At 48.3% G+C, this 19,498-nt stretch overlaps 8 protein-coding genes across 8 annotated transcripts; 5 read left to right on the top strand and 3 right to left on the bottom strand.

Moving 5' to 3' along the window:
* Positions 1-1,400: 1,400 nt before the first annotated feature.
* Positions 1,401-1,739, bottom strand: LACBIDRAFT_301528 (uncharacterized protein; the record flags this gene model as incomplete). The annotated part of the gene is made up of 2 exons (XM_001873517.1): positions 1,401-1,527; positions 1,576-1,739. 2 exons carry the CDS (start codon positions 1,737-1,739, stop codon positions 1,401-1,403), a joined length of 291 nt encoding a protein of 96 aa, XP_001873552.1.
* Positions 1,740-5,250: 3,511 nt separating this feature from the next.
* On the top strand, positions 5,251-5,831 carry LACBIDRAFT_301526 (uncharacterized protein; the record flags this gene model as incomplete). The annotated part of the gene is made up of 2 exons (XM_001874153.1): positions 5,251-5,362; positions 5,416-5,831. 2 exons carry the CDS (start codon positions 5,251-5,253, stop codon positions 5,658-5,660), a joined length of 357 nt encoding a protein of 118 aa, XP_001874188.1. The 3' UTR covers positions 5,661-5,831.
* A 78-nt stretch (positions 5,832-5,909) lies between these two features.
* LACBIDRAFT_301524 (uncharacterized protein) lies at positions 5,910-6,708 on the top strand. Its single transcript, XM_001874152.1, has 3 exons — positions 5,910-6,272; positions 6,322-6,621; positions 6,677-6,708. Exons 2-3 carry the CDS (start codon positions 6,418-6,420, stop codon positions 6,683-6,685), a joined length of 213 nt encoding a protein of 70 aa, XP_001874187.1. The 5' UTR covers positions 5,910-6,272; positions 6,322-6,417; the 3' UTR covers positions 6,686-6,708.
* A 259-nt stretch (positions 6,709-6,967) lies between these two features.
* Positions 6,968-8,290, bottom strand: LACBIDRAFT_228351 (uncharacterized protein; the record flags this gene model as incomplete). Its single annotated transcript, XM_001873516.1, has 4 exons — positions 6,968-7,063; positions 7,103-7,894; positions 7,941-8,187; positions 8,235-8,290. The coding sequence occupies 4 exons, from the start codon at positions 8,288-8,290 to the stop codon at positions 6,968-6,970; spliced, it is 1,191 nt and encodes a 396-aa protein (XP_001873551.1).
* An 863-nt stretch (positions 8,291-9,153) lies between these two features.
* LACBIDRAFT_321091 (uncharacterized protein) lies at positions 9,154-9,637 on the top strand (the record flags this gene model as incomplete). Its single annotated transcript, XM_001874151.1, has 2 exons — positions 9,154-9,246; positions 9,323-9,637. The coding sequence occupies 2 exons, from the start codon at positions 9,154-9,156 to the stop codon at positions 9,635-9,637; spliced, it is 408 nt and encodes a 135-aa protein (XP_001874186.1).
* A 1,231-nt stretch (positions 9,638-10,868) lies between these two features.
* On the top strand, positions 10,869-12,452 carry LACBIDRAFT_321090 (uncharacterized protein; the record flags this gene model as incomplete). The annotated part of the gene is made up of 3 exons (XM_001874150.1): positions 10,869-11,969; positions 12,144-12,218; positions 12,384-12,452. The coding sequence occupies 3 exons, from the start codon at positions 10,869-10,871 to the stop codon at positions 12,450-12,452; spliced, it is 1,245 nt and encodes a 414-aa protein (XP_001874185.1).
* LACBIDRAFT_301519 (putative magnesium transporter, CorA-like protein) lies at positions 12,402-14,896 on the bottom strand (the record flags this gene model as incomplete). The annotated part of the gene is made up of 11 exons (XM_001873515.1): positions 12,402-12,534; positions 12,594-12,643; positions 12,700-12,760; positions 12,813-12,841; positions 12,892-12,981; positions 13,054-13,334; positions 13,389-13,490; positions 13,547-13,678; positions 13,729-13,825; positions 13,896-14,365; positions 14,425-14,896. 11 exons carry the CDS (start codon positions 14,894-14,896, stop codon positions 12,402-12,404), a joined length of 1,917 nt encoding a protein of 638 aa, XP_001873550.1.
* A 1,165-nt stretch (positions 14,897-16,061) lies between these two features.
* Positions 16,062-19,454, top strand: LACBIDRAFT_301518 (uncharacterized protein; the record flags this gene model as incomplete). The annotated part of the gene is made up of 12 exons (XM_001874149.1): positions 16,062-16,166; positions 16,217-16,344; positions 16,405-16,543; positions 16,599-16,784; positions 16,845-17,087; positions 17,144-17,198; positions 17,252-17,700; positions 17,764-18,239; positions 18,297-18,517; positions 18,568-18,880; positions 18,934-19,209; positions 19,271-19,454. 12 exons carry the CDS (start codon positions 16,062-16,064, stop codon positions 19,452-19,454), a joined length of 2,775 nt encoding a protein of 924 aa, XP_001874184.1.
* Between the last annotated feature and the right edge of the window lie 44 nt (positions 19,455-19,498).

Here is a 19,498-nt window from a genome sequence, read left to right as displayed (position 1 = left end):
CCTCCTTCACCATCCCAAGCTTGTCAATCCCCTCGAACTGCGATGGCTCGATATGGGTCTTGATCATGCCAATGGCCTGGTCATTGCGACGGCAGGCAGCTTCGTAAGCTTGTAAGGCGTCCGCGTGGTTCCGTTGAGCTGGAATCCTCTTGGAAACGGTCGCCGTTTCAGGAAGGGACATTGGCGTGGGTTTCACAAGCAATTCGGCCTCGTCGCCGGTGCACATGCGCCAAACTCCCAAGCGTTGGAGCTCTGCCGTCACGAGAGGTTCCCAAGCATGGAAATTCCTGTGGGTAAGCTTCTTGATGCTGGTGGAAGATGACATTGACATCGGTGGGAACGTTTGGTGGTGATTGTGGGGATAAGGTGATCCGAGAGCTGAAAGTGGATGAACGAGCGCTTAGGCGTGTGTGGAAATGGTATGCGAGATATGGATGGTTTCCGATGGGGAATATGCGTGAGTGGTGTGTTGTATCCGAGGTTTTCACAGGTAAGTAGGTCTGGGGCCCATAACCTAATGAAATAACAAGTAAGCTCAGTGTTGTGTAGAAGAACAACCACTATATTTAGTACCTAATGAAATAACAAGTCTAGGTACCAGTAAGTATTGATAAGAAAGAAAGAGAACGAAACGATGTACAAGCTCAGCGTTGTGTAGAAGAACAACCACTGAGCGTGACGGGTGTGACATGTAAGTAGAAAAGTCCGAGACGCGTTTAAACGAGAATGTATCTAGATGTCAATTTCTAACAAACTCCTCATCACGTCGTCATCCCGTGTCCTTCCCGTCGCATCGTTGTCGTCCCATGTTGTCATTCCATTGTTTTCCTGTCTCAGTGAGGTGGGTTAGGATGAACGTGGGACAGAGGGTACTCACTGTGTCCTCGTAACGTCGTTGTCCCATGTCCTGATACATATGGGGGGCTAAGATGGAATAACAGATGAGGAAGACAAAAAGAGACACAAAAGAAGCAGAAGCGCTGTGTGTACAAGGCACTTTAGGGCGGGTTTGCTCTGATTCTGAACCCGCCCTAAAGTGCCTTGTATATATAGCGCCTCTGATCAGCTTCTTTCGCGTCTCTTTTCTTTCCTTCTGCACTCCCCTCTGCCCATGCCATATTTACGCTGTAGCTACACCCCCCTTGTATAGTTAACCCCCTTGTATATACTTGTTCTTACTTACATGTGTGTAGAATATTTCATTAATTTAAAATGATACACCCTCATAAAAATACAAAACCAAATACAAAAAACTTCCCTTCTCCCAGTGTGACTTGCAGGGGATAAAATACCTTACAAATTGTTCAGGTATCCCTTATGCATAACTTGGCAGCAATAAATTAGTATTTTTTCGATCTTATTGCTGCACAAACACTGACCAAATAACATGACGGGTATTGCTACGGGTACCCGCTAACCCCTGCCACGGGTACGGGTTTGGTGAGGGTTGGGAATATCAAACCCATACCCTTACCCAAGTGTACCCTTACCCGTAACCCGCATGGGTTGCTAAACCCGTGACAATCACTAAAGATGATCAGTGTCAGGTTCCTATGTGATTAGAGTCAAACATACCTCTTCCTTAGAGGGTAGCCATCAGGGCCAATAGTGGTAGGTACCTTACCAGTAACCAGAGTTGGGAAAAGGTTGGATTGTTTTCTCTTTCGTGAAGGTTGTGTCTGCTCTGGAATGATTGCTACAGTCTCTTGTAGAGTTGTGGTACTGGAATTTTCTATCATCTGGGGTGCATTGACAAGGGGGTTTGTGGCATCCAGAGCTTGGATACCCAGCTTTTCTGCCTCTGGGCATTTCCTGTGTCTTGATATGTTGATGCTGGATTTCCCATGACTCTGATTGCCTCTGAGTGTTCTACTCCAAAAATCCTATTTCTTGCATCCAGACCTTGAATATTCAGCTTTTCTGCCTCTATATTTTCCAAGCTGTTGATATGTTGCTGCTAGATTGGCCATGGCTCTGATTGTCTCTGGGTGTTCAGCCCCAAGAATTTTGGTCCTTGCATTCAGAACTTGGATCTCCAGTTTTTCTGCCTCTGTGTATTTTCCCAGGCATCGAGATGTTGCTGCTAAATTTGCCATGGCTCTGATTGTGTCTGAGTGTTCCACTCCAGGAATTCCAACCCTTGCATCCAGAACTTGAATCTCCAGCTTCTCTGCATCTGTGTATTTTCCCAGGCAGTGATATGTTTCTGCTAGATTTGCCATGGCTCTGATTATCTCTGGGTGTTTAGCTCCAAGAATTCTGGTCCTTGCATTCAGAACTTGGATTTCCAGTTTTTCTGCCTCTGTGTATTTTCCGACCCATTGATATGTTGCTGCTAGATTTTCCATGGCATTGATTGTGTATAGGTGTTCTGCTCCATGAATCCTGTTTGCTACATTCAGGACTTGGATATTCAGTTTTTCTGCCTCTGTGTATTTTCCCTGGCACTGATATGTTCCTGCTAGATCTCCCATGGCACGGAGTGTGTGTGGGTGTTCTACTCCAAGAATTCTGTTTCTTGCATCCAGAACTTGGATAATCAACTTTTCTGACTCTGTGTATTTTCCCATACACTGATATGTTCTTGCTAGACTTTCCATAGCAATGATCGTCATTGGGTGTTTAGCTCCAAGAATTCTGTTTTTTGCATCCAGAACTTGGATATCCAGCTTTTCTGCATTTGCATATTTTCCCATGCATCGATATGTTCCTGCTAGCTCTCCCATGACATGGAGTGTGTGTGGGTGTTCTACTCCAAGAATTCTACTTCTCGCATCCAGAACTTGGATATTCAGCTTTTCTGCCTCTGTGAATTTTCCAAGTTGTTGATTTATTATTGCTAGATTTCCCATAACTAACATCTTGAGTGTGTCTGAGTATTCAGCTCCATAAATTCTGTTTCTTGCATCCAGAACTTGAATATTCAGCTTTTCTGCCTCTGTTAATTTTTCAAGATGTGAATATGTTGCTGCTAGATTCGCCATAGCTCTGATTGTGTCTGGATGTTCTACTCCAAGAATTCTGGTCCTTGCATTCAAAACTTGAATCCCCAGTTTTTCTGCCTCTTTGCATTTTCTCAGGCATTGATATGTTTCTGCTAGATTTGCCATGGCATGGATTGTATCTGGGTGTTCCACTCCAAGAATTCTGTTTCTTATGTGTAGAACTTTATCACGCAAGGTTTCTGCCTCCTTGAAATATCCTTGTTCTTGCAATAGCCTCCCAAACTCATCATCAGCATCATCCAAGTAACTGACAGTGACACCGTTCTGGTTGCTTTCTGATTTGGAATGTTCTATATTTGCTCTCACATGTGTTACCAAGGCCCTCCAGAATTTATATGGCTGATATTCTCTCCATCTTAATGAACAAGACAAAGTGACATATGCCATCAAGCAACATTGTCTCCTCTCATTTAAAAGTATTCTGTCTCTGCCCCAGGTATGGACCAATGGATGCATGGAATACACACAATCAGATGGGCCTCTCTTAATGAAGGAAAATACCAGTAATACTCGCACTCCCTCTCTAAAGACAAAGTTATCCCAAGCACCTGTTTTATTGAGAGGAAGTAGTCTCCGATCCAGCATTGAACTTGCAATTGGTAATGCAGGGCTAGAGTTTCCTTTATCTTTTTGAAGTGCAGCATAAGAAAATATTTCCTCAGTGATTCCCTCATGATGGAAGAAAGGAAATAATTTGAGCAGAAGCATTGCACTATTGGCTGCATTGGCCCTGTGAGGATCTTCAGATACAGCTGATTTCTCAATTTCTTTGTATGATAGTTCCCAAGTTTCATACACACTTCTGTTGTACTTAGAAGCTCCAGTAAATGCAGAATGAGATAGCAATGTTTTTCGGTGCTCTGAATATTTTACAAGGTAGTCCCCAATAGCAGTGGCACCAGATGCAATGTAAGCACCAGCCTGATCAATAGCAAGAGGAAGGCAGAAGAGTTGCTTCACAATATTACAAGCTTCAGCTCGAAACTCCATTGAAGATGGATTTAAGCAACCAGCTTTCAGAAGTAATTCTATAGCATCATCCTCTTCCATCTCAGTTACTTCAAGAGAATTCTCAAGTGAAGTCAGACTTCTCATTGTGGAGTTGCGACTAGTTATCAAAATGTTTCCCCCTCTTCCAGGTGGAAAATAAGCCTCCAGCTCAGCAGGTGATAGAACATCAGCATTGTCAAAGACCATTACATAGTTCTCTTTCAGCAAGCCAATCCAGTGAAGAGCAGATTCAGGTGAGCCATCTAGTCTACTAGACTGGGCTGCAGGAAGATTACAGATACCCTTAAGTCCCTGTGTGATGGTGCCAGCTGAGGAAGCATCAATCCAGAAAACAGAAGAGAAACTGAAGGCAATTGAAATTTTAGAAATAAGAGTTGTCAGATCTGCCTCTTTGGAGATACTCACCAGTCAGACATTTCCTGAACAAACTTCAAGCAAATCTGAGTCTTCCCAATGCCTCCCATTCCATGTAGCAAAAAGAAATTTCTCTCGGCTGGGTCCCTTGTGTTTGTAGAAAAATGATTCTTAAGTTTGGCAATGACCTCTGTACGGCCTGTGAACCGATTGCTCGGATTTGGCATAAGGGGAATGACCCCATCGGACGTCATCCTGTTGCCATAATTGTTGATGTGCATCTGCCCGAAATCCACGCTATCAGTTTCACTGGAACATTCACATAATAACCACTCCACTCACAGTGTTAGCGGTATTGAAGGTGTTGTTGCTAGCAACAAAGTGGTGAGCACCCGCAAGAACGTTCGCTCCGCTCATGTTGAGATACCGAAGGTGGAGAGGTTCAGGATGAGGGAGGGAAGGAAAGAAGAGCGCCTGGAAGCCAGGAGACCCCCATTCATGCCACGAGGTGAGCACGTGTTTTGGTCTATTCTTATATACCTTGAGCACGTGCCTCGGCTTTTCCAACTGTCCTTGTTCGTCGGTGTCCAGAGATGGCGGTTCACGGGTGCACCCTTTTCGGTGAGTGGGCTCGACCTTTTTGCATGCTGGCTTTGTATGGAGCCTCGGCTGACAATCTTTTAAGCAGCAGTCACGTCAAGTCTCGAGTTGCATGGTGGGCCCCTTGGTTCGCCTGACAAAGAATGAGTGAGTTCCCATTCTTTTCTATAAGGGGGGTAGCTAACGACTCTTGACGCAGATGACTCTACACATATGCTACTGTGCCAAGTCCAAGGCGTTCTTGCACATTTGCGTTCGCCTACCTCCTTCCCTCTAATCAATGATCAAAGAAAACCATCCTCTCCACAACCCCTCACACCCATCGTCCTCTGCAGCGAAAATGTGTTTACGCCTCGCAGTCTCCCACCGCCTCCATCAAGTGCAGAAGCCGAGTATGTTTTCGGCCTATTTCACCGTCCTCCCGACTGATCTCAATCGTTGGGAGGGTCTTTCCTGAGACGACACGGACGCACGGCTTCTTCGTTCCGAGGCATGGTGGAGGGCGAACCGAGATGCAGTGGGATTATAGATGTCCACGAGTGGATATCGTGGACATCGCTCTTAGATGAATTTTTAACGAGGGTGAATCTCGGGCCAAATGCAGCTGTAACCCCGCTTGCTCTCTTGTGTTTTCCTCCCGTCGACTTTCATCAACACCGAGGTCGTGCTTCAAGCCTATCCATGACGTGAGAGCATGTTTGCCCCTCGCGTCGTCGTCTTCCGGGGAAGTTTCCCCACCATGGTGGAGAAGACAATTCATTCTCCTCGCATTCCGATCAGAGGAACAATGCATCTCCATGACACAATGTCCCTATGTTCACCCGGAATCTAACCCCACCCCACACGCGCTAGTCCAACTTGAGCCCATTCCCTCTGTTGGAATGTTCTTGTCCGTCTATAGGTTGTTGCTGATGCGATGTCAGCTTATGCGTTCGAGGAGGGAAAGTTTCTGCGGAGTTCGTTGAGCTTGGCGTGATGGTGTACTGGCGCCGTAGAGAAGACCGCCGTAGGGCATGCTTGAGTACCCGACCCCGGGGATGGTAGAAGCTAGGTGGATAATGGAGGACCAAAAGAGGAGAAATGGCCTACTATGGAGTCGACGGCCTACTGCATTTGCGTTATATGGGAATATCCATAAGGAATGTGTGATTGAGGCGTCGGATTACTCCTCGCAGTAACTTTCAGAAGATGTTCAATGGGGGAGTTCGTGGATATTATGGATGATGAAAATGCGAGTCAGAGGGAGCCGTGCGTTGTATATCATCAGCTGGGACATCATCAAAGCCGTCACAATCACATATGGTGGATTATACTTTTTGCCTCCGCCAAGACTCGCCTAACCAACTTATAGATCTTCATCGGATGTCTTCGATGGCCGCATTCGAAATAAGGCAAAGCGGACTATTACCGCCAGCATCTTTCTTACGAGTACTTTGCCATGAACTCAATGGGGATGAGAAGAAACAGAGGTTTCCCGAGTCGTGCAGACCGTTCATCCTCCCCTGAACCGATAAAGGAGGAGGAGGATACTCCAGACGAGTCGCGTGGCAATGGCCATAACGAAAGCGCCAAAACAAGCCTGATGTGGTCTGACATACAGAAGGGGTATCACTTTGTGCAGAAGAAGACGATAAGTAAAAAGGCTGTTCAGGTGGGCCAAGTTCAATTTTTGATTTGAGAAATGTGGGCTGAGACGTATTGCTAAGCTCTCTTAATATACTATACCATTATGCTGCTTTTTTGCTTTAAAAAATGCCCTCCATCGACGTCGTAGACGGAGGACGTATACAATAAGCGAGTCGACTGATGTCTATTTGAGTGATTCGATGTCTGAATTTGAATCCACTTGTCTGGTGGTCTTTGAATCCTGGACGAGTGGGCTGGATTCACTGGGCGGATTAAACAACCAACTCCACTTTTCAACGCAGAGGCAGAGCATTTTTCTGATACGGATATATTCCAAAGCCCGATACAAGAATTTTTCTATCTTCCAATGATCACGCCAAAGTCTTCGGCGTACCCTCCGGACCAAGCAGCGCTTCTTCTTCTCCCAAAGCGCGAGGCCCATCACCCACCCTCGTATGAATCAACCCCTTAACGGCCCCCACCTCCCTCTTCAACGCCACACCCACATTGAAACCTGCTGGGACCGCCGCCTGAGCATTCACCTCAGCACCCTGCGCGAACACACCCAAGTTATCCTTGAACGTGCCCTCTCTCTGTGGGAAAAACGAAACGATAAGCTGGATGATCTCCTTAATATTCTTCTCCTCCGCATAAATGACCGCGTTGGGGCCTGCATCGTACGTATACGCCGCCTTGTACCCTTGGCCATTAGCCAGTGAAAGACGGTTGTACTCGACGATGACGGCGATGATGGCGCGCGATACGTCGTTCATATAGAAGATGGGTGGCTCCGTGTCTAGCGCGACGGCGTGGAACTGATTCGAATCCGCCATCGTGATCCTCGCAAACGTATCAAAGTCCTTCTCCAAAATCGCCTTTGAGATGTCTTTCATTCGCTGTGGGACGACGGCCTTGATGCGGTGTTGGAGGAGGGTAGACGTCTCCACCGTCAGCTGCATACCGCTCGTTGACGAAGTGCCCTTTTTGTCGTCCGATACGACGCAGATGAGGGCGTGGATCTCTGGCCAGTGGGATTGGGGTGCTACTTGGACGGCGAGGGAGTCTGATCCGTCCGGAAGGACGCCTTCTTGCCATGCGACGAAGCCGCCGTAGAGGGAGCGGCAGGCGGAGCCGGAGCCTTGGCGTGCGATGATGGAGAGGGTGGAGGGGGAGACGGGGAGCGCGTAGAGTTGGGCGAGGGAGGCGACGAGGGCTGCGAAGCCTGATGCGGAGGATGCGAGTCCTGCGGCGGTGGGGAAGTTGTTGTATGATGCGATGTGGACTTTGTATGTCGACAGCTGAGAGTATTTTAGAGACATAAACAGATGGATGGAAGAGCATTACCTTTGGCGCGCTTGGGTCCTCATTTTCGACCGTTGCCTGACGGAGACGCTTCAGCTCGGAGATACAAGTCGCCAGACGGCCCCCTGGTTTAATCTCGTCTTCCTTGCCATTGAGCCATAACGTATCCTTGACGAAAGAGGGGTCAGCACGGGAAGTAGTCGTAGATCGGAGGTGATCCTGGTCGAGGGTGACGGAGAGGGACGAGTTGGTGGGCAAGATCAGCTTTGTGTCGCGCTTGCCCCAGTATCTATTATTATAAATATCAAAATACGCATGGACCCGACTTCGACTCACTTGATGACGGCGATGTTGACGGGTGCAGAGGCGGTGGCTTGGTATACGGTGGACATTGTGGGTGGGGATCAAGCGATGGTGCGCTTGGGCTTGTTTTTATTCAGAGAGCCCTACTCCGGATTTCAATACATAATAAGCGGCGCATTTGCTTGGATCACCCTGGGCCTTCGACCAGGGTAAAGTTGTTTGCCAGCACCCCCGATGTCCACTGATGAAAGAGACGGCGACGGAAAAACCCTCTAGGACATGTTTCTCTGAGGATGGTAGGGGTGGAATCAAGCTGGTGAGCGCTCAAGCTCAAGTTCAAGTCGTTCTGATCCCCCCCTCGGTTTTGTTCACATTCCACAACACCTTTTGCTTCAGCGAACGGATTTACGCCTCAAATAACGCTACGTTCGTAAAGTGCTAATTTAACAGAGTCTCCGACTTTTGAGGATGTGATTCAACGCTCCGAGGTCTCTTTCGCCATCGCCAGTGTGGGGTGAGTGGTTTTTCGCGAAATTTTGAAGATAATTGATGAATATGCTACAGAAGACGACGAAATTCTTGCACATTCGGTCTACAAGACGATTCTGACGAATATGATTCTTACTCGGAGTCAGAATTGGAAACAGATTCCACAGAGGATACCTCGTCATCCAGTTCAGCGTATTCCTCCAATGAAGATCCACCCCTGGCGTTGTGAGGCTCTTGCACTTGTCAAAATGGAACGTTTTCTGACTGGCCTATAAGACGACCAAAGCACGTTATCCGAGATCCCACAGCTGCTATACCACTACGTACACGTCATTGTGACCCTTCTGAAAATGGGAGAAGCAGACGCGTCAAGACGTTTTGGTGCGTGTAGTACATTCAAGGTGACATTGCGTCTAATCCAACGCGACTCTTACTTCAGCGTACTGCACGAAAGGAGCAAGCAATGTCACAAACACGGATCCACGACGGACAGGATCGAATACGCGCGGCTGAAGCCAAGCGAATCACCGCCCACCATGCGCAGCAATTAGCAGAGGTGCAAGGAAAACTCAATGCGCTCAAACTTCAGCAACAGGCTGCTGAGACTAAGTTGAGAGAGACTACTATGGCAGCGGGTCGAATCCGTCATTAAGATGGAAGAGGACAAAGTGAAGGCGTGGTTGGAGAAGGAGAAGAAAGCCAGTGAAGAAGAGGAGCGTTTAGCGAAAGCGGCGGGGCTGAAGAGGCGCTTAAAGGAAGAAATGAAGAAAGAGGAACGGAAGAGAAAGGAGGCAGAAGAGGCGCAGAGGCTAGTGGATGAGCAAAAGCAAAAGGAGGAAAAAGAGAAACGTGTCCGAATAACAGAGGAAAAAGAGAAAACGGAGAGGCTCAAGGCTGAAGAAGAACAGCGAAACGCAATGGGGATGACAACGGCCAAGCATGATTGAACAAGGCCCGAGACAATCTTGTGCGTCAGTTTGCATTTGCAGTCTACTCTTCCTGACATCAACATGGCATCTCAAAGGAAAAGCAATGAAGTTTGTGAAGAGCAATCCACATACAAAATCGTACAGCTAACAAACGATGAGGGGGCCATCACCCGCATTGTAAGTTGACCGGTTCTGACCAAAGTGACATCTTTCTTACACATATCTGGTCTTCGCAGTCTAACCAACTCGTCAAAATTATTCGGCCCTCCAATGGTCAAGCCCACCATCCAGCAGTACTTATACGCTACCCTCCTCTCCTCTCTCGCCAAAGCCATTCTTTTCACAAGCCAAGACGGAAGTCACTGCCCAAAAACAGAGTGCAATTCCCCTTGCACAAGTGGCATTCAACCTCCTCGATACTCTGGACCACTTCCCCGAGGTATTTTTCGCCAAGCTCGCACAACGCGTAGGAAGCTGGCCTATACCCGCCGTCGTTCCCGTCGTAGACATCAATGGGAAGCCATGGGAAAACAGGTTCAAGGATATAGGAAAAGCGAGAACATTGATGACTTGGAATCACCAGCAGAGTATGGAAATCGCGTGTCAGGGATTATGAAAGTTTACTTCCACATTCTGAAAATACCCCGGGCCCGCGTCAGCAGCCGTTAAAGCTGATGTTTCAGCAGCTGAGGTATTGGCTATGGTTTGCTAGGCTGGTGGGGAAGAGGGGGCTTCCGGAGACAGCGATAGCGCCACAGCTCATCTCCAGTCGGTGCTTCGATTATTCTTACTACAATGTTCGCTGACTGTTTTTTACAAAGTGCTTGATGGCCTTGGAACCAATGCCAGAAATATTTGGGGTTACCAATGGGTGAAACTTCTCGCCCTAGTTTACGAGGCTGTTACCGCCAGCTTGGAAGGTGACAACTTCGTCGGAAGCGAGTTTCTTGAAGGCAAGGCAGCCCGCGTGGTCACTCCAAACTAGCCTTCAGCTCTCCCCCTTTCCTACCAAATGTCTAACCCACGCTCTCCCCTATTCACTAATGTGCATAAACACCCCCCCATTTCTCTTCGTAACGAATATAACTGCATCTACCAAACCACATCATCACAATCACTTTTTTTTTATCAAACCACTGCACTCTATAATCCACTTGCACCTATCAAGCCCGAATACCACCCTATCATCGTACGCATACGTCCTTCCTCTGCATTTCGATGACTTATCATTTCACCTAGGCATTAAATCATGTCTCTCGTCAGTGCTACTGTCACCGCTACCACCGAGCAGCGTTCACTTGAAGTGAGTCTCGCTCTCCAAACCTCTTCTATCTCTTCCCCTTCGCGGCCGAGGGCTCGATCCATCCGTTGGGACCCTAAAGTGGACCACCCACCCACTTCTTTGCCCGAAAACCAAGGAAGAAGCCGTAGAGGCTCTTATCCTTCTCCTTACGCTAATAATCTCCGTTCGAGTCGAACTCGTTCTTCATCCGCTCCTCCTTCTCCTTCTTCACCCATTTCTCCTTCGCCTTCATCCATTCATCCTTCTCCTCCTTCTCCTTCTCATTCTATTGAATCCAGGAATCCACCTCTTTCGTTTGAAAACAGTGCACGAAGGAGCGTTCCTTGTCCTTCTCCCCATGCCAATAACAATGTTTGTTCTTCTACTCGTTCGCCTGCTGCCCCTTCTCCTTCCATTGAACGCAGGGATCCACCCACCCCTTCGTCCAAAAGCAAAGGACGCAGATCGGTCCCTCATCCTTCTCCTTTTTCTAACAACTTCCGTTTCTCCACTCGCTCCTCATCTGCTTCCCTTTCTCCTTCCATTGAATCCATGGATTGTACTCCTCCTTCCCCCCTCCTCACATCAGAGACGTCAGGACGTCTCTGTGCCCAGTACCTCTACGCCTCCTTAGGGCCCGTACTCCCTTCTCCTCCCTCCTCTTCTCTTTCCTCTTCTTCTCCTAACCAAAACCCTCTCAGTCTCCCCCTCGATCAATACATCTCTCACCTCATCTCCCACACCCACTTCCCCTTCTCCATCGTCCCATGCACGCTCATCCTCGTGCGCAACCTTCGTAAATCGTTCCTCGCCGACACGAAGCGAAACAAACATGTCGCATGTGTGATCGACCCACACAAGTTGTGGGTCGGCTTGTCCATCGCCGCTGCGCAGGCGCATTGTCCTTACATCTCTGATGTGAAGGATTTGCGGTGTTGGACTGCAGTGACGGGGATCCCGATGAAGGATATGGGGAGCGTCGCGAGGGCGTATAGGGTTGTGATGGGACGAGATGCGGTTTTTGATGGGCGGGAGGTTGAGAGGATGACGCAGGAACTGCTTGGAATGGTGGGCGGGGATAACGCTGACCCTTCTTCGCAAGGGCAAGGTCAAGCGACGGGGAAGAAATTGTGGTCTTTTGTTAGGAGAAAGTCAGTGAAACATTCTGTTTGACGTTGCCAGTGGAAAGGAGGCGCCTGGCGCAGTTGATTTCTTGATTTTTTGCATGTCTTGTTTGCTCAGCATCCATTGCATCGTGTTCCTGTTTCTTATCATACGCTGCTGGCGCGTATTCTCACTCGATTTCTTGATCCTTTTGTACGTCTTGTTCTATTTACTTGCTACGAATCGATTGCATTGTGTTTCTGTTTCTTTTCATGTGTGAATTGTGCTGCTGCTCGTCACAATCTACTCGAAGACAACGAAGTTTGTCACAAATACAAGAAAAGCTATCTAACGATACATCTTCTATTACTTACACAGTGGGGATACACAAGGATTTTACAACAACAAATCACTAACAACCTTTTGCACGTTCCTCCTTCTCTGTAGGTAATGAAACGCCTTTTTGATATCTTCAAACATGAATATCGGGACGAGGGCAGCCATAATGGGCACTGCGATCTTCCAGAAGCTGAAACGGCGGATTGGAGATGAGAAGAGAAGGACAAAAAGACAGGGAAGGAGACGAACAAGGCGTCCGAGTTTTCGTTCACGCTCCAGAATGGTTCGAAGTTCATTCCCTAGATCAGTTCAAGTCGGTTCGAAGAGGGTTGGGAGGGAGATGGAAGAAACGCACAAAGTATCCCGTTAAGAGGGTGAGTGGCAGGAAGATTATCGTTGCGAGCGTTAGTCGGTTCCTAACGTGAATGAGTATGAGTACAACCCAGTGTGTACAACGACAAAACTCACATGACTTTGTTCATCTCATACGACGCCATCTAACAAATTTAAGATGGGGCAGAGTATAAAAAAGTAAAGGACGACTCACATTAAAAGCATAATTAATCAAATTCTCCGAAATTCCAGAGAACATGTCAAGACTCGTCAACGCAAAGTCCATATGGTCGTACACGTCCGCCTATCATGATCAACATCAGGAGTCTCTTCACCAACAGGAAGAAAGAAAGGGGAAAAAGAAAAAACCACCAACCAAATACACCTTTGACTTATAACTAAAGAAACCCTCCACCGGCACCCTCCTGTGCTGCTTGCCCTTCTTCAAATTCAATCCGGCGCCAATATCGTCCCACTCCGATTCACGATCCCGGTCAGAGTCACCACCACACTTTTCCTCATCGTCCAAAACCAAAGCCATCTCAGAAGCGATAGCTGCGCTCCTGTCTAGATCGTACCTCCTCAAACCGTAGATCATGGTTTTGATTGGGTCTAGGGTGCGTTTGTGCAGGATCATGTCGCCTGAAAGGATGTGTACTGGAGTGAAGCTTTAGAGAAAAGGGAAGGAGAGGAAAGAGAGGAAAGACGTACGGCTGCGCACGCTGTCCATGCCTGGGTTGAGCAGTATCGAGTGTTCGAGGTTGTGGATCTTGAGTTGGTATTCGTCCATCACCTCCAGAATGTGGTCCACAACTAAAAAGACAATGAGACTTGGGGAATTGATGAAGAAACGTTGTTAGACGAAAAACCTAGGTCAAGAAGACTCTGAACCAAAAGCGAGGCATCTTCAGATGTTCGCAGAACCGAATCGGGTTGGGTGAGTCGTTCGGCGATGGGAGAGGTATAGTCCAATGTTGATGGGTGTATCGAAATTACCGTACCTTTGAGAAAAGTTGAATGAGAACCCCAGTGCAGAAAGAAAGAAACGCACCATCCCTCAAAAGAAAGATGAACAAAGGCTCATGCTTGACATTCACGCCTTCTCCCTTTGTAAGCGCTTTAATCTGTATAACCTTCTTATTCCCCGCCTAAGTAACACACCAGGAAAAGAAGTTGAGTGGATATTGATCACATTTAAACGAGGAGAAAGGAACCAACAGGACTCATGAACCCACTCATACCCGTTAATCGTCTTCGGAGAGCATGCCTCGCACTACTGAGATGCATGCGCGCTTTTCCTTTCTTTCTTGCACCTTCTGCGGGGTCGATCATTTCCGGACTTGCACTGACGACTCTGCCCCTCCTCTTAAAGCCGTCGGGCAACTTGTCAGTCGGGACTCCCTGAGCGACGGGTGGTAGCATTTCCGGACTTGAAGTTACAACGCCCCTCCCTCTTGGGAAATCACCGCCAAGTTCCAAGTCGAGTTCAGATTTTGGGAGAGGCGAAGGAGGGTAGTTCAAGTTGTGTACCAGACAACCATGGTGGTCTTTTTCGCAGGGAGCAGGCTCGCCGCGTTGGAGGGAGTGACAGAGAATGCGGAGGAAGACGTGGCCCGGGTAATAATCTGCCTTTGAGTGCGTGTGTCCTCGTTCGTGAAGTATGTCTTCTAGAGACAGAGCGTGCAAATCTGTTCAATAATGATAATAGTCAGTAATCGAAGAGCAGATGCGAGAATTTGAAACTGACTATATCTTAGTGCGAGGGTACTCAACACACCCCAATCGATCCCTCCAATATTTATCCAACGTACACGTCGAGGGGGGGCTTTCGAAGAAGGAGCAGGATGCTGTTCCCGCATGAGGCCAATAAACTCCTCATTGTGCATCCTCTTGAAAATGGCGTCCTGCGCGTCATAATCCACGACATCAATCACGCAAGCCTGGACAAAGTGGCTGTATTCGGCGATGGAGGCGCTGTGCAGGGGGTTCACGCCTGGCTCTGCGCCTGCGTGTTTTTCTTGGGTGTATGGGTCGCAATGCTGCTGCTGGGTCTGTGTGGGACTTGGGCTTGAACGTGGGGTGCACGATGTGCTGCCGTAGAAGCTGGAGTTCAAGGGCTGGGTTTCGTCTCTGGGGTCGAGTTGGGGGAATTGGAGGCTTGGAGATGGGCTGTTTCGATGGGCGTGGTAGTGCGATGCTACGGAAAATGGGCGTGGCATGGCTGGTGAGTGAGAGATTGGAGTCTACGTCATTGAGAGGTCTCACCATAGGGCTTGCAAAGGAAATCCGGGGTTCCTGGCGGAAAGGGAGTTTCTGGTTAGCATCATCCCAGTCGGGGTAGGTAGTCTGCTGACCACACTTTACAAACAGGCTTGCGAAGATCAATCCGAACGCGACTTGAGCTTGAATATCAAATACCTCAAGGCTCATCCAATGGATGTCACGGTTTCAACTTTCTTCGGGGCACCAATTATTCTTCATCGCTTTCATGGTCGCCCACAGGAGCGTGCAGTGAGTCATGACCAGTGGCCCCTCACTATCAATTCGTTGAATCAAATATACTTAGGGGAACTATTCATACAAGTCCTGGGACCCTTGTGCACTTTTCAATCTCTTCGAAAGAAAATTTATGACTTCTATAAAAACAGCTACTCGACAACGCATTGATTCGTCTCTGGCAACAGCTGACGGTTTCGCCGAAATTACTGCTGTATATCCTAGGATGACGCCGTCCTGGGCCCTTGAGGCCTCAAGCTCAATGCTGCAGAACACCAGATCAGATAAATATATTCCTAGTCGAAAGTGAGTGGCAAAGGCAGATATTCAAGATCGTTGGTCAACGTTCGTGGTATTGATTCGTGGCTTTCAGAAGAACGCGGGCTCCATGACCTGGCGGTTCAACGTCCCATCAATCACAGTTTCAAGGTCAAGCGCCCTCTGGCAACATGAATAATTTTCGGAAATCCAAGGCACTGGCAGGGAACAAACGTTAGGTCACACTCCCCAGAATACCCACATTCAGCTTGGTGTTGCCATGACCTGAGGATTCGGAGTGATTCATGATGGAATGCCCTCACTCGACATACCCGTCACCCCCCAACCTCCCGCGTTGCCCGCCTTCACAAATCTCGTGATCACTCTACACGTACGCACCGTCAGTAAATGTGCTACACAGATATCTGTGGGTGACTTCCCGTATATGTTCCATGGATTAAATTGAAGTACTTATTGACGCCCAGATTAAAATAGATGCATTTCAAATCGGGTTACAGATAAAGAAAACGGACAAGCTGCATTACTTTGTTTGTTGTCAATCTGGGGAGATATGGGTCAGCTGAGCATGAGCGCGACTTGAAGGAATGCGCCCTGTCCGTTGTAGCCATCATGGATATCCCATCCATTGTCTCCACTGCTGTCGGATGTGTTCCACTTCCCGGCCTCAAAGTTGCGTTTGATACTTTCCAATGGATTTGGTCATCAGTGGTGCAGGTAAGGCAACCAAAGCTCTCAACTACTATTTGCAGCTAAAGCTTATCTAGGTACAATCCAACAAGGCGCAGCTCATTCAATTAGCCAGCGCCATCGCAGAGCTCCTCACCACTCTTCAAGGCAACCTACGCGCATCTCTCACTCCTGAGCAAGGCGCGAGCTTGAAGCGATTGCAGACGTACGCATCCTAACCATATCCTCTTCATCTCCCCGGCGCCAATTGGTTTTTCCTCCAAAGGCTGCTGGACGAGATTTCGTCGTTTGTCTCAGGGTTACAGCAAATGCACTTCCTCAAGGCGCTCTTTCGCAAGGATGAGGTTTCTGCAGCTATCACAGCCTACCACGAGCGGATATATCATGCGTGCGATGCATTCAATGTGCGCTTCAGACCCACCCATTATTTGGCTTGCTAGCATTGACACCGCCGTGCAGATTTCGAGCCAGATCAATCTCCAAGTATGGCTTGCACAGTCAGAATCGACAAAGCGAGCGGATTATGCTTCTCTCGAGCTTCTACTTCAGAAAATGAATTATGACCAGGTCGCTATGTTGGACTTGCTGAATATCTCAGACACCAAACAGGACACGCTTCTCACCATGATGATTGCTTTGCAGCAGGTAAACGCCTCGGCGGTTTATATAGTCAAGAACCCTCACTTAGTTTCTGAATCTTTTCAGGCTGTGACCCGCATCTCGAACAACACAGAACGCATGTTTATGCAACAAGCCGTACGCGTTATTCAGCGATATTCCACGTCTGCACAGGATGTCAATGACCTACCAACCTGGCTTGTCACATCATGGGAGGTGGACATTGAGCGAAAGAAGATCGGAGCTGGTGGTTTCGGCAAGGTTTACCCTGCAAAGTGGCATGGAACGAAGGTCGCAATTAAGGAGCTCGATAGCCAAACCTCCCCGGAGGTGTGTTTTTCCTTGCGACTGCGCAGAGGGACTGAAATTAAATTCTCGATGTGCAGCTTTTGAAACAGGAAGTCGATATTTGGAGCAAACTCCTTCATCCGCATGTCCTTCGTATGTAGTCTAAGAATTTCACAAGTGGGCTCTTTCGCTTACCCGGCTGACAGAGTTCCTTGGTGCAGCAATATACGAGGCAACGCCATTCTTGGTCATGCCCCTCATGATCAATGGTAACTGTCTCGATTATATCAAGAAAAACCCAAGCGCTGACCGCGGGTTACTTGTTTGTCAATCCTTATTCATGTACCGCCAATCCTTGTTCACGACTCTCCCGTGTTTCCAGATCCATCAGATTACTTTGGGCTTGGCTTACCTCCACTCAAGAAGACCCCCCATTCTTCACGGTGATCTCAAAGCCGTGAATGTTCTGGTCAACGCTAGTGGAGACGCTATTCTTGCAGATTTTGGGCTTTCGAGAGTTAATCGTGATATCAGCACTCGGAGCTCGCGGGTGCACACTGCAGGGAGCCTCAGATGGATGGCCCCCGAACGCCTTCGTTCCGGCAAGCTCACCACAGAGACAGACGTCTACGCTTTTGCCCTGACTGTATATGAGGCAAGTATTTGCTCTTCTTTGGGCTGATTTTCCACGTCAACGAAACCGTTGCCCGATCCACAGATATACACGGAGGCAATCCCATTTGGTGACATCGACGATAGCATGCTCTACACGCTCGTAGTCAAGGAGGACGAACGGCCACGCCAGCATGACGAAGATGCAATTCCACCTTACAGCATAGACGATCGAGTCTGGGTCATTCTGACCCGAGCTTGGGACCCCAACCCACGTCAGCGACCTAGCGCCGTACAACTCGTAGATATGACAGCAACATTACTTTCAGAAAGCTCTCGCCCTGCTAAATCGCTTTCGCCGCTGCCTCCAGCGGAATCTGTTCCGCTAAGCCCTACACAGCCAGCAGAAGCTCGTGATGAAGCCACAGGGACGCAGAAGCTACCGACTTGGGTGGAATTAGCATCATCTCCGGATGTCAGGGTGCAGCTCCAGGCATGCGAAGGCTTGATTAGAGACCTCCGAGAGACGCCAACGATGCACCTGCTCACGGAAGTATTGGAACAGTTGATTCGCTTGCTGATGTATGCATGCTGTTCTCATTTTCGAATTTGCGACTTATTCATTTGCGGTATCACCAGGAGCTCAGACCTGAAAGTCTCCAATAGTGCAGCCTCTGTGCTTGGGCTTTACACCCACGTCCCGTCTTATGGGTGGTTTACGAGAGATCGCTATCAGAAGGGGGTGTTTACCGAGAATCATGCAAGGAATTGCATCGCAGGGGGCGCGCTCCTTCCATTCTCCGCGATTCTGCAGCGATCTCACGACAAACAAAACCTGGCAACAGCTTGTTATGTGGTAGGCAACTTGGGTTTTTTCCCCTCCAGTGGGGACGCGCTACTAAGAGCAAAGGTCATCCCGCTTATCGTACGCTTCCGTCCGCAAATTTGCTTGCACTCATTCATGGAGAATCGTTTTGCAGACATAGCGACTCTGAAGTGCGGGCGGCGGCTATACAAACTATTGGCAAAATATCTGCCAACAATGGAAATTATCGGGCTGAATGCATTGTTGCCGGCGCATTGCCCTCTCTTTACGCCCTGCTCGTCTCGAGCGATCTAGACTGCGTCCAAGATGTCTGTGTCGAACTTCCCCATCTCTTTGATGGGTTTCATGTAGATATAAAGAAGGCTGGTTTTCATACACGTGTTATGACATTGCTCAAGTGCGTAACAATCTTACTAATGGACACTTTACCGGCTTATGTTATTCTTGCAGCCACGAACGTCCGAAACTTTGTATTGCGGCTACGTTTTGCTTGGTGAACATCATTCTCTACGGTGGCACACCCCACGAAGAACCAAACGAATACGTGAAAGCAACAATGCGGCTATGCCTGAAAAATAATTTACTTCCCCGATTACTCTCACAGCTGTCCTATCCGGATCGTCAAGTCATTCTGTACACGTGTCATGGTGTGCTTGACCTTACATATGGGTTTGCGGACAAGTTCATTGAAGCGAAGATCCATGAGAGGATGGTGAATTTGGCTAGGTAAGTGTCTACCCTGGCGTCTCAATCTGCCTGTCTTTCCTGACCCTAAACGGGGGTGCAGTGACGATGATTATGATATCCAGAATGCTGCGCAACTCTCTTTGATTCGATTTTGCTCTCAGAGCTCTTGGCTGTCCAAGAGGAGGCTGAAGAAAGCAGGAACTATCGATGTGCTCAAGAACTTGGCGATCAGAGATGTGTATGCGCAAATTGCAATTCACTCTCTGTCATCCATCCTGCTGTAATCTAGTGGCCCCGTTTACAAAATGCTTTGAGAAAGCAGAGTTAG

This window comes from Laccaria bicolor, genomic scaffold (genome assembly GCF_000143565.1).
Source record: "Laccaria bicolor S238N-H82 LACBIscaffold_1 genomic scaffold, whole genome shotgun sequence".
NCBI classification, from domain to species: domain Eukaryota; kingdom Fungi; phylum Basidiomycota; class Agaricomycetes; order Agaricales; family Hydnangiaceae; genus Laccaria; species Laccaria bicolor.
This window is presented reverse-complemented; position numbering and strand designations above follow the sequence as displayed.